At 36.7% G+C, this 14,171-nt stretch overlaps 1 protein-coding gene across 3 annotated transcripts; it reads left to right on the top strand.

The window, feature by feature from the left end:
* Positions 1–386: 386 nt before the first annotated feature.
* On the top strand, positions 387–11,497 carry LOC113075307 (dihydroxyacetone phosphate acyltransferase-like). 3 transcript variants are annotated; one of them, XR_003280913.1, is made up of 17 exons: positions 414–530; positions 2,071–2,262; positions 2,344–2,520; positions 2,595–2,724; positions 2,960–3,087; positions 3,868–3,943; positions 4,020–4,171; positions 4,267–4,397; positions 6,216–6,439; positions 6,993–7,241; positions 8,021–8,100; positions 8,169–8,309; positions 9,136–9,235; positions 9,344–9,437; positions 9,536–9,597; positions 9,711–9,816; positions 11,010–11,497. XR_003280913.1 is itself a non-coding variant. In XM_026248003.1 (16 exons), the coding sequence occupies exons 1-16, from the start codon at positions 519–521 to the stop codon at positions 9,752–9,754; spliced, it is 1,992 nt and encodes a 663-aa protein (XP_026103788.1). In that variant the 5' UTR covers positions 387–518; the 3' UTR covers positions 9,755–10,047. The 3 variants fall into 3 exon arrangements, 2 of the variants coding, with proteins under 2 accessions (XP_026103788.1, XP_026103787.1); XM_026248003.1 differs by lacking the exon at positions 11,010–11,497 and having other exon boundaries at positions 387–530; positions 9,711–10,047; XM_026248002.1 differs by lacking the exons at positions 414–530; positions 11,010–11,497 and having other exon boundaries at positions 2,595–2,728; positions 9,711–10,047.
* The last annotated feature ends 2,674 nt before the right edge of the window (positions 11,498–14,171 follow it).

The raw sequence follows: 14,171 nt of genomic DNA, 5'->3' as shown, positions 1-14,171 counted from the left end.
TTTTTATAATCTTTCAGTGAAAGAGCAGTAGATCAGAATCTTAGTTGGAAATGCATCACTTTTGCTCTTCAATAAAACATAACATTAAATATACTGTCATTCTCATTTAACGCTTCAGTTATTTAATTTGTACATAGTGGAAAATGTTTATCACTTTTCAGTCGATACAGGTGCTAAAATTCTTCACCATAATTTGAGAATGACTTAAAACGTAATCTATGCTCTGCCAAAAGAAATAGTTTTAAAGCTCACCAATGGTCCAATAATTTTATTAATTGTAATTTTAATAAAAACATTTTTTTACTGTAATATTTGGCATTTTATTCAACTCTGTTAAATGTGATTATCTATGACACATTGTTTAAAGTTGGAGATCATTGGGGGTAACAGGTCACTCGACGGGAGGCGTTCCCGCGGTGCGCGCGCTCATTGGTGCACGAGCATCGGTCCGAGTGTCGGCAGGTTCGCAGTCAGTCACCTCAGAGCAGGAGAAAACACCTGCTGCTTCTGTATGGGACATGGAGCGACTGGTATGAACATGATCTGTCAGTTGTTTAGTTGTCTTTTTTATTTATTTGTTTTTTACGTATGCGCATTAGTAATGAAGAGTGTAGAGCGACACAACGCGACGCGCCTGAACTTTTTTTATACATTGTAAACACTTATGTTATAATAAACGAAAAATGCTTTGAAGTGTAACGTTACACCGCTTTGGTGTTTAGAAAAACTAACTAATTTAAAGTACCTTTGCAGTATGAACACGGTGAGAAAAAAGGTTTTGTTTCACTTTTTGTTTCGCTTTTCTACCACTTTTTGTTCCTTTATTGAAAAAAGACGTTACGGTAAATAAACAGTAAACTTTAGAAACTCGTTTTGAGCTTTTTCATAATAATTCATCTTTCTGAATTTATTATATAGTTAAAGTTTTTATTATAATTAGAAACAAGATAAATTTGTTATTTCTGATTTTGAGAAGTTGACAAATACAAATATAATTTGCAAGTAGGCCTCCCTCCGGGGTTTGTTAAATTGCAATATTGGAAATATTTCTGTTTTAAACCATCAAGGCTGACATAATATGTGACGTCTGTTTTTATATTGTTTGTAAGCACACATAGACTAAGTTACTGTGTATCTGGCTAGCCATATACATTTTTATTCATAACCATGCTGAAAATAAGTCAAAATTGTTAGCTGATGATAACTGTCTATCTATACGAGCTTGCTGGTGCTAAATTGAAGTCCTTAATTATTTTTTTTTTTTTTTAAATAAAATCCAAATATTTTTATTCAACCACCTAGATATATTACATCAGAAAATGGTAGCTACACTAATTATCAAAGTGGGAAGTGATGGCCTCTGGGGGCATCAGACAAGGTTTGAGAAGAAAAATATCATTATAAAAATCGAATGATATTTTCCTTATAATATTCATTATTTACTTATTGTTTTTTTGGGGGGAAAAGATTAGGATTATAGTAGGATTATAATATATATATATAAAATTAAATGATAAAAAATAGCCTACATAAAAGTGCAAAATAAACATTAAAATATCTATAGTTTTACATAAATACATAAAAAATCAAGTACTTTTGTGAGTACTTTTACTGGAGTAATATTTTATTATACGGATCTGTACCTTTACTCAAGTACTTCATTTATGTACTTCGTCCACCACTGCGGATGAGCTTGTGTTATCAGCTTTTACCTGTTGTAATCGAGGAATGTTGCGACTGACCAATCAGAATCTAGTGTTCCACAGCGCTGTGTAATAAAGACCAGATAACATAAATTAATGTTCTATTAACATTACTGGAACATAACTTTGACCTTTATGTTCCATTGTTACCCCGTATGTATTAAAGTGTTATATTGTCGCTTTGACATAATCACGTAATTTCACAAGGTTTTATTTTGGTTGCATAAAAATAAGATATAATTATTAATATGCATTTTTAGTTGTTAAGATATGTAAACTTAAAAGCAATCAAAATATTGTGCTTGCTGGTTTGAGACTGTTTATGCATGAACTACTAGATTTTGGCTTTACTGAACATGTGTATTAGAGCACTGATTCGCTGGGAGCTGAAGCCGATGGCTTCTTTGACATGCTGGATGAGAGGAGGCGGAGCAGTGACTTAGGTTACGCCTTCCGGAGCTTCAACCCTCAGCCGTACCGTGGAGCCACGCCCATTTCAGCTAGCACTCTCAAGAGGATGGTGCTTGAATCACAGAACCTGAGCTACATCATACAGGAGGTGAGAGACAGAGAGCCATGGTTATTAAAGGAAGATGTCATACAGAAAAGGTTTTTCTCACCGCTTCTCGCTCACACACAGATCACGCTTGAGAGTGACGAACCACGTGAAGTGCTTTTACAGGAAGCCTCTGCCCTGCTGGATGAGATGAGTCAAAACCTTCAGTTGGGATTCATTCGTCTGCTGGGCTTCGCAATGAACAAAGTTTTTCAGAGCGTCTTCAGCTCTATACGCGTCAATGAGGATGGACTCACACGGGTTAGAGTTTCTGTCCTTTTAAAAATGTATTCTCTTTTAAAAGGAATGGTTGACTGAATTCTGTCATCATTCAGCTCCAGCAAGCCATTCAGGAGTATCCCGTCATCCTGTTGCCCAATCACAGGAGCTACATGGACTTCCTTGTTCTGTCTTACATCATGTTCACTTATGACCTCTCTATCCCCGTCATTGCAGCTGGAATTCGCAAGTATCTACTGATTTAGAATGTAATTGTAGGTGGTCAGGTCATATTCTGAATGTACTTTTTAGTTTTAAGGATGCACCAAGTATTGAGCGGCAATTCGACAAATATTTGAAAAGCCACTAAATCACAAACATATAATTAAAGGTGGATTTAATAACTTTATTCCAGCTGTGGGAGTAAATGATTTCTCTCATCACAACTTCCCGAATCTGTCCATGTTTATTTCTCTAACAGCTCTGATGGGGATGAAGCTGTTCGGTGAGGTCTTTCGGCGGTCAGGTGCGTTCTTTATCCGTCGTGCCATTGGCTCAGACAAGCTGTACTGGGCGGTGCTGTCTGAGTACGTCAGAACCATTGTGCGGGTGAGAAAATAGTCTGTACTTTATTATTAGAAATTATTATTCTAGAAATTACTGTACACTACCACTGTATACTAAAAGATGTCTGGTATGCTTACAAAGGCTGCATTTTTTGTTAACAAATACAGGATAAACACTAATATTGTGCAATATTATTACAATTTAAAATGCAATATTTGACTATATTTGAAATGTAACTTATTGCTGTGATCAAAGTTACATTTTCAGCATCATTACTGCAGTCTTCAGTGTCACATGATCCTTCAGAAATCAATCTTATATTCTGATTTATTCTTATTATCAATGTTGAAAACAGTTGTGCTGCTTCATATTTTTATGAAAACCTTGAAACATTGTTTTCAAGATTCGTTGATGAATAGAAAGTTCAGCATGTATTTGCAATAGACTTTTTTAGTAGAATTAGAAATGCATTTAGTATCACTTTTAAACATAAAAATACATTATTAATTGAATATATTTAATATTATATATTTTATAACTTAAAACTTTACACTGTTGAATGTAATTTTTAACAAGTCTCAAAATTAATATCAATTTTCATACTGTATATTATAAATACACTTGTGGAATATTAATTTCAGTTGTAGTGGTGCATCAACAATATTGCATGATCCTAGTCCTGATTTGTACAATTAATCAGTGCACATTATGTAAATACTCCTGAATACGTATTTGGAAATAGCTGTTGTATATTGTACTGCAAATGTTTTAGACCCCAGAATATAATTAATGTTGACATTCACAGTAGTTGTTTTTCCACAGACAGGTTATGCTCCATTAGAGTTTTATATTGAAGGATTACGGAGCAGAACGCTGAAATCTCTCACACCAAAACTAGGTAAGCTTGTGTTTAAGAGGGTGATCTGGAAATGCGGGGTTCTACATGTTCTCAAGCTGTGTTTGGATCCTCACAGGAATGCTGCATATGGTCCTAGAGCCTTTTTTTAAAGGAGAGGTGTTTGACATCAGTCTGGTGCCCATCAGCATCAGTTACGAGCGCGTGTTGGAGGAGTCGCTTCTCGCTCATGAGCTGCTGGGTGTGCCTAAGCCAAAAGAGACCACAGGGGTACAGTCTGTGAAAAACACAAAGAGAGTCAAAGTATAATGCATTTCAAAATACAGGAATGAACTTGGTTCTGAGCTCTTGCTGTGCATCTGCAGGCTTTGCTGAAGGCCAGGACTGTGCTAAAGGAGAATTATGGCTGCATGCATGTGTTCTTTGGCAACCCTGTGTCAGTCAGAGACCTGGTGAAGGGAAAAATAAACCTCGGACAGTATAATCTGGTGCCCAGGTAATAAACACTCTAGGGTTAGTAAACTAAACTAAACCTAAAAACATATAAATTACTTTCATTACTTGAAATGAAATACATTTTAATTTAAATAAAATATACAAACTTAAGCATATTTTATTTCAACTACTTGCCTAGACAACTCTTCTCATTTGTATGAAATTTAACTGGATGTAATAAAATTGCTAAAACTGAAACAAAACTTAATAAAATCTAAATCAACATTTTAAAATGTAAAATGTAAAAGTAATAAAAATGGCAAAACAAAGGTGACCTATTATGCCCCTTTTTACAAGTTAAATACCCCAGAGATCATTTTTAATTGCTCACTTTTAGGGTATGAGCAAAAACATTTTTGCCGTTTTTGTGTTTGTCACTTTAAATGCAAATGAGCTGGTGCTCCCGCCTCCCTTTTCAGAAGAAGGCGGAAGTTCAAGTGCTCATGCTCTGCCAAAACAGGACAATATCACAATCTTACTGTACTGTGCAATAAATGCACTTTTATGTATAAAGCGGAGAGCATGGCATGATAAAAATAACGACATATGAGGTCAAAAAATTTAAGAAGTCGCCTTTACATATCCTTCCATATGCAATTTTTAACTACCACATTCCTATTTACGATCATTCTGGTAGCACATGAAGGCAGCATCAATTAAAACAAGTGGTAGCTTTTAGCAACATTAGCCTTACAGAGTGCCAAGAAGCTCTTTTGGAAAACAAAATATGAGGCATGATGCTTACTTTGTCTGGACGTTTGTGCACAAAGCATCGGTGTCGATCCCTCTTTCAGATGCAAGCTTTACACAACCCAAGCGCTGAATTGACCCTAGTTTGTGAGGCAGGTGTAAAATCATAGGCAAAAACATATAGGACTTTTCAGGGTTTATTTTCTGGGACATTTCCTTCGAAAATTAAATTTAACTGCCGTGTCCTCAGTGGTCTATGGATGTCAATAAGGGGGGAAATCTGGAACCTTTATGATTTATTGGGATTCTAAAAGAATGAGTGGGTGGATTTTTACCTTTATAGGCTGGTTGTTTGCACACTCTGCGGCCATACAACTGTTTTTTTTAACAACTAATGAAAGTGTTTTTGCATAATAGGTCCCCTTTAAAAACAACTATGAAAACAGAAAACATAAAAATGAAAACTAAAACTAATTGAAAATATGAATACAAATTATAATAGTATCTCTGTGATATTAAAATAACACTCACACACTTGTCTATTTAAAAATAAAATACTAGGTGAAATTGCAGCAAAGCTAGGGTATTAATTATGAATCAGATAGTTCAATATAAGTATTAAAGTATTTATGTATTTAAATATTACTAAATAAAAACAACAAAATTTTAACTTATAAATTTGTTTAATTTGTAAGTGTTTTTGAAGCTTTATTATGCTTTATGTTTATGCTGTTTTTCAAAGATTTTTCCAGCCTGATCAAATAATGAGTCAAAATAGATTTTTACTCTTTTCATGTTTGTTATTTTAAATAGCATTTTTGATCATATTCACAAATCTTTCATGACACATTATTCTGTTGTATGAAATATTGTATAGCCAGATAAAATTAGATTTTTGAAAACAAGGATTGGCAGAATAACTCGTCAATAGTGGAGAAGTGTTGTGCAATAAATGATAGAAAATATCATCAGTGGTGGGGAAAGTTAAAAACCATGATGCAAAAAAATCTTGCTTGTTTTTTGCATCTTGGTATTCCATGCAAACAGACGCATACTGCACAAAGTATACATACTCCATACCGCTGAAGTAATGGTATGCACACTCGTTTTGCTTCTGTCTCTATAACAGAGACCTGCCTATGAAGCCCAGTAAGGAGATGCAGGAGTTTGTATCTGGTCTAGCCCACATGATCGTCCGTTTGCAGGAGAGAAATGTGGTCCTGAGTGCCTGGAACCTGATGGCCGTGGTTCTCCTTCAGAACCTCCAGGGCATTGATTTGGACCTGCTGACCCATAAAACCCTGTGGCTGAGGAGACTTGCCCTGCGGTGTGGAGCTCACCTCAGATGGCCCGGTAAGGACGTGTGGAAAGATGATGCTCTATAAGTAAAAGTGGGATCACATTGCACAGTACTATAAAAATACAATCAGCTTGTGGGTTCAGTGTTTTATATAGACTGCTTTTTTTGCTTGCTGTCAGCTGGCATAGGAAGTATTTGTTTTATATTTGTCCGTTTGAATATAAAAAATCCTATTTGTACTGATGTACTTACAATAGACCTTTATAAGGCAAGACGTTAAAATACTAGCCAAAACTGAAGATCATAAAAAAAATGCATGGGATTAGTATGTTTAAAATCCAAATTATATCTCACATTTGCATTTATACGGTGTGTTTGGACCATGTAAATGCAGTTATTTCTGATTGACGCACTTAAATACCAGAGAAAGTACAAAAAACTTGATCAATAAACTATTTCTCTATTTTCCCAATATTACACCCCCCCCCCCCCCTTAGAATATTCATGAGCTTTCCATGGGACACCACTCATATTTTCATTAGAAAATAAAAAAAACTCTACTTTTAAAGTGTTTATCATTTAAAAGTTCTCTTTTTTTATTTTAAGAGAATGTTTCAGATTCTGAGGTGATGTCATCGAGCTTGAGCCTGCATCACTCAGTCATACGCTGTGAGAGGGGGCGTGTCTATTTAATGGAGGAGGAAGGGCCGGGGCCTGTCACTCAAGAGGAGGGCGTGTTCAGACAAGCTGCTGCTGTGCTCATGTGCGCCTCCTACAGGAATCAAGCAGTACATGTATTCACAAGACCAGCTATGGTGGCAGTGGCTATGACAACAGCTGCAAGCCATAGGACAGGTGAGTGGTATAACAGGAAGTCAACTACGTAGGGCCCTATAATATCTGCAATGTGGACAGAATCCTGGAATCCAGAGACAAAAATGGAATTTATCGTATAATGCAGAATTTTATAATACAGTTGTATTAAATCATTAAAAAAACAAACCATAAAGATTCAAACTGTTCTGTAAATTCAATTAAACATTCTTTTTTATGATGAAAATGTATATAAACTATTAAAACATAATCCAGAAAGCTGAAATAAAATTTGGGGAATATAATAAAATGGATCTATATGATAAAATATATTTTATTTTGGGGAAATAAAATTAAATGGGTTTCATATGGCCCAAACTATATCCCAGATGCTGATTTTTTTCTTTTGTGGGATATTTTGAGGAATTTCAAAGAAGTAATTTTTCAAACATGGAAAGTCTTATTGATTTTAAAGCACAATAATCATGTTGCATATGCATGGTCAAACTTGAAACAGAAGAATTTTCAGTGAATAAATTACTTAAATGTCTGTTTGATCCTTACACAAAGCGGTTGTTCGACTCAAGAGCAGTTAGGATAAAGCACAAAAATAATATTTGCTATTGTTCTTTTGGTACTTTTGTGTCATTTTTTTTTTACTCAACAGCCTCAGTCCCCATTCACTTTAAATGTAAAAAGAGTGTGCTTAAGTTTTGTTCTTGCAGAAGAAAGAAGTCAAACAGGTTTGGAATGACATGAGGGTGAATTAATTATTATTGTCAAACATTTGAACCAGTGTGACTATGTTGTTTACTTTCTAGATGATATCTTTCATAATTTTGCGTTCCTGCTGGAGCTCTTTTCCAATGAGTTTGTTGTAATTCCTGGTCAAGCTGTTCAGGTGAGTCACACTGTTTAAATAAAGCTGTTAAACATATGACATCCATCTAAACATCCATTCCCCCCCAGGACTTTGAGGAGGGCTGTTCATTGCTACAGGAGTCTGGTGTAATCGGCCGCTCTGATGAAGAGATCCATGTGAGAGACAATGGCCAAGAAACCATCATCTTCCTCAGAGCCATTCTGCAGCCCTTCATTGAGAGCTACCAGGTGATTGTTGGTGTTTACACAATTGTTCAGGCAGTTCACCATCTTCAGTGAATGTTTGAATGCACCAGAATTAAAGGAATAATTCACACAATAATGGAAGTTGCTGAAAATGTTCTCACCCTCAGGCCATCCAAGATGTAGATGATTTTGCTTCTTTATCGGATTTGGAGAAATGCAGCATCACTTGTTCACCAGTGGATCTTCTGCAATGAATTGGTGCCGTCAGAAAGAGAGTCTAAGCTGATGAAAACATCATAATAATCCACAATCACTCCAGTCCATCAGTAATGTTTATAAAAAACAAATCTATTATTAAAGCATTTTTGACTTAAAATCTTTGCTTTTAGCGAAATATGATTGCATAATCCATATTAATGTGTTCTCCAGTGAAAATGTACATACCCTGTTGTTCTCCCACATCAAAATCCACCAACACTTTTCGTTCAGATCTGTTTTCACTCGTAAACATTGCTTGACATGTCCATATTTCTCTCCTGATTCAGACAAGACGACTTTTTTCACTGGAGAAAACAATGTTATGGGTAGTGGACTCTTCTTTTTTAAGACATTAACTGATGGACTGGAGTGGTGTGGGTTGCTTGTGGATTATTGTGATGTTTTCATCAGCTGTTTAGACTCTCATTCTGACGGCACCCATTCACTGCACAAGATCCATTGGTGAGCAAGTGATGTAATGCTGCATTTCTCCAAATCTGTTCCCATGAAGAAACACATTTGCATACAGCTTGGATGGCCTGACATTTTTCGAAATGTTCATTTTTGGCTAAACTACTCCTTTAATATAAATGAAGCTGTGTGTGTTTAGGTGGTGTTTAGGTACCTGTGTGAAGAGAGTTCACAGACACTGAGAGAGAAGACGTTTTCAACCAACAGCCGCAGTTTCATCATGAAGCTCCTTATTTCAGGTCTGGGTCATTTCCAGCAATATCTGTGAAATAATCTTGTGAATTATGTAACAGATTCATGTAATCAGTTAGAAACAGATTATCATTGTCAGTATGTCTCTCTTTCAGGTGAAGTTCAGTCGTATGAGTGTTTATCGTCTGACCTACAGAAGAATGTTCTCTCAGCTTTGCTCAGGATGGATGCTGTGACCAAAACTAAAGTGTAAACAGCTTCAACACACATCTAAGATATAACATTTGAAACTGGAATGGATTTAAGAGCACAGAAATTAAGATAATTATAACGTCTTTGTTTTTCAGTGATGACCAGAATGAGTTTAGAGTCAATAAATCTGCAGTGAAGAAAATATGGGACATGCTGAGTAAGATTATAAATTGTTTCTTGTTCTCATCTACTGCTTTCTATTGCAAATTAAAGGGTATTCATGCTCCATTGTGTAGAGTAATGTGCTGTACATTTTCTTCTTCTTTACAGGTAATGGATGGACCCGTCAGATCAGTGTAGACGCCAGACTGTGATGAGAAGAATCGGACAACAGCAACTCTTGATTCTTTTATTGTAGAATTGCTAATATGTATAGGTACTGTATGAGTTTTTAGTGTCAAACACAGAAAAAACCTGCAGTAGCTGCTCTACATGTAGAACATAATTTATTTTCAACTGTTATTGCAGTATAGATGATTTAATTTCATAGATTATGTGAAAATCATACAGATATTAAAGGGTTAGTTCACCCAAAAATTAAGTCATTAATAACTCACCCTCATGTCGTTCCAAACCCGTGAGACCTCCGTTTATCTTCAGAACACAGTTTAAGATATTTAAGATTTAGTCCGAGAGCTCTCAGTCCCTCCATTGAAAATGTATGTACGGTATACTGTCCATGTCCAGAAAGGTAAGAAAAACATCATCAAAGTAGTCCATGTGACATCAGAGGGTCAGTTACAATTTGTTGAAGCATCGAAAATACATTTTGGTCCAAAAATAGCAAAAACTACGACTTTATGAACTAATTGACATAATTTTCATTTTTGGGTGAACTAACCCTTTAATGGTACTGGTAACAGCAAAAATCACAAAGATATGATTATTTAAATAATTTTCTAATTGCGTAAATGTTATCAAAAAATATATTTTTGTATGATATTGTAATATGTTGATTACTGCTTTATTTAAAGAAACATGAAAATAATAGTTTTACAAGATGAGAACAGAAAGCCTTCAGGCATAATTCTTATAAACACAGATATGTTAAGATAAGTGTACATTAACACAAAAAATAAAAAGTGCCATGGTATAAGTACCAGCAGAGTACTTTTTGTGTTCATTTAAAAGTGCAGTTTCAGAAAGAGTGTGGTCTAATGCAGTGACTAATTCACATGCAAGGAAATTATTAGCAGAATGGTTCAATCATATATAGCACTTTTCAAGTATTAGTTCTCAAAAATAAAGATTTTTTCCCCAATTATTTGGTTGATCCAGATTACAAAACTATTTGATTAATTCACAAAACAGAATGATTTTCTCAAGTTCAACTCAGTGTGTGAAGCTCACGTGGCTTCAGAAGCTACTTTTTGTGGTGAACTGTTCCTTTAAGGAATTGTCAACTATGTTCTGTTTTCAGAGGTAGTAATAATCAACCACTTTTTGTCTTGTGAAGTGAAGGGATGAACTCAACAGCGTTTATGTATTCGTCCACCTGTTTTCTTTGTTCCTGTAATTCCTTTCTGTCTTTCTTCTGTTCTTTCTCCCATTCATCCAAATCCTCTTTAGAAAGCAGCATCTTCTGCGGCCAGCGCACCGTGGACGCAATGAGAAACAGCGCCGCCTGCAGGACGTGTCTGACAGCGACACACAGAGTCGACACGACCGCTAGAAACAGAGAGAGAGACTCCCAGAGCAAACACACTCCTTCCAGGAAATAAACAATGGCTTTTCTACTACTATTAGAAATATACTCGGGCTGAGAACTATGCCATAACAAATTTTCATTCATGCAATCACTGGTCAAATGAATACGCCAAGCTGTAGCCAAGTGTTGACCAGCACGACGCAGGTGTAACAGCACCAGATTCAGCTGACACACGGCTGTGGTCAACACATGAAGAACCAAACGACACTCGCCAACAGATTTTCCTGCGAATGAGAAAGAATCGCATATGAAACACGCATATGTTAATGTTTTAAAAGTTTACACATAGCCTAACGTTACTGCTCTCTCGTTTCTAAAGAGTATACAAAATAAAAAAGAAAACTAATTGATTGCGATCAGAGCTTTGAAAAAAAGCCACAATTTTGAAATAAAGTAACTAAAAATGACAATAATCAGAAATAGTTTTTAATTTGTGAGAAATACCTCTAACCCTACATTTTTACTTCCTAGACAGCGCCGTGTAAATATATGAAGGGATATTTCAAATCCATTTTCAGTAGCCCATACTACGATATAAAGTTTCATAATATATATATATATATAATAAATAATCAAAATAAGCAGCAGAATCCACATTCTGACGATGGCTGTGATCCTCGGACAGACGTGAATATGGAACACAGACAATTTATGGAATGAGTTCGTGAGAAACGAAACTCAAGACACGCCACATTTCCGCGGTTTATCCTCCCACAGTAGGCCTGCGAATTATTTTGAGGCAGTTGTGAGATAGTATGTTATAATAACATTGTTATGATAGGCATTTTTGGTTTTCACACTGTATCGGTGTCCGAAATCGGCACTCGTGCATGCATGGTCGGTTTCTTCTTTAGGGCAACTCACCACCAAAATCCAAAATGAGAACCGATTTTTTTTTATTAAGGTAAAATATTTTTTATGTTTTGTCAAAAGCCCCGAATCGTTTAGTTTTTTTAAAAAATAACTTCAAACTTCTTTCAGACTGGAGCGGCAAACAAAGCTCCATTACCGTGCGTGGTGGCGGACGGTAATGTATCGAACATCACTCAGCTTGTTTGCCAACTGCCAATAAAAACTAACGAAGAAGAATATAAATCTTCTTCTTCGTTATTGTCATCAGGAGCTGGCGGGATTTTTTATTTCACTGGTGTCATAGCGAGCTCCCTGGCTAACCGGCTAAATTTAACATTATGGATATAACAAAATTTTTCAAAGGAACACTAACATTAAACCTCACCGGCCGGAGAGAGATTTGGATTCACTACAGCTGGAGAACAATTAAATGCCAAATAGGTTGTGAGCTCTATGGGTGAATATTTTTTTATTTTTTTATGAGTAACTATCATAATTTTCCCAGATAGTGTATACATTTTAAGGCATTCTATTATCTCAAACATCCTGAAAAATAGTGTATTTAGCTGACGTAAATGGGAAAAAAATCTCCCTGGGGAGTATGCCACGGGACCCCCTAGGTTTGGGCTAAGCCCCGAATGTTTACACAGTCTGGTGCGCCCCCCACATACATATGCAACTCAAGCAGCGATTATGGCGGAATCTGCTGTGGCACCTGGCCAAGTTTATGATGTCATCATTAAGTAAAGCTATGTGTGTTAGTGTTACTATGGTAATACAGGTAGAATGTGTTTTGGTAGTACTGTGTGTTTTAAAGTGAATTATTTAGTACAGAAGACAACGTTCAACACTCAGCAAAAGGCAGACGCCGGAATGTTGCCATGAAAATTCGCAGACCTTCCCTAAATATAAAAAAAATACAGCTGTTTTGCACTTGATGTGAGCTTGTTCCTGTAAGGTCCCTTTTCTTCTGCCTTATCTTTTTGCATTGCTTTACTTTCTTCTTTTTCTTTCTTGTATTTGTAGATCCGTCTCTGTCCCGCCAAAATAATAAATACGCAAAAATTAAAGAGCTCTGAAATGTTAAGTCGCGCCTCTGTGAAGTTCTGAAGGCGTTGCACCTGGAAACCGATAGCGTCTCCGATAGCGATACAGTCATGGCAGACCGGCTCAGACCCCTCCCAAATCAACCCAAATTGGCACGTGACTCCTCACTCTCAATCGCAATAGCAGCTTCAGTGACATGCTGACTTTAAAGATTGGCTCATTTTCTCAGAAGACGGGGCTCCGTTCGATAGAACGACCATATTGAGCATTGCATTTTTCCCAAGGAGGCAGGGATTCATATTTTTTTTAAGCACCCCTGGGCGCCGCCATTGTCTATTCATTTTGGTGTCACTTTGACAGCGAATAACTTTACATCTGAGGCGTTTAAAGACTCCATTTGTCCATTAATTATTTCTAAAGAAACACGAAAATGTAAAAGGCTCCATTACCTTGTATCTTACGTTATGGCGCCGTAGAAGCAGTTTTTGTAAAAATAGGCTAATGATTGCGTCATAACCGGCGACTCTCTAGCCCCTTTCACACTGCCATTCCGGCAAATACACAGGTAAAGTGTTCCTGCAATTGTTTCTGGGTCGCTAGATTTTGAACTTTCACACTGCCAGTGATGACCTAGTATACAGTATGTGCTTGCTTTCACACACAACCCTTGAAGATCCCGTAAAGACACGTGACATCAGCGCGTGACGTGTAATGTACGAGTCGACAACGCTAGGCACATTATACTTTCACTGAAGCAAGCAAACGATCTCTGCGTCAGCGCGGAACTAACTGATCTCTGCTTCATTACAGTTTGCACATATGTTTTTGTCGCGAACGTTGATCTTCCTTCAAAACAGCCGGTTAAAAGAGTCATCACTTCGACACGGCATTAGATCTGGCTTTTGTTCACACAGCGCTCGTCCCGGGTCGAACCCCGCAATGTTACCGCCCCGGGTTCAATGCGGTAATCAATCCCGGGACGTGGTTGCTTTCACACATAAGGCGACCCGGCAATGTTCCAGAAATATTGTGGGTCCGACGTGCAGTGTGAAAGGGGCTTCTGTTGCACAGTAGAGAAATTACCGTATGGACAGGAGGAGAAGCTCGCAGACAATCTTTTACTG

This window comes from Carassius auratus, unplaced genomic scaffold (genome assembly GCF_003368295.1).
Source record: "Carassius auratus strain Wakin unplaced genomic scaffold, ASM336829v1 scaf_tig00016696, whole genome shotgun sequence".
Classification (NCBI taxonomy): Eukaryota; Metazoa; Chordata; class Actinopteri; order Cypriniformes; family Cyprinidae; genus Carassius; species Carassius auratus.
This window is presented reverse-complemented; position numbering and strand designations above follow the sequence as displayed.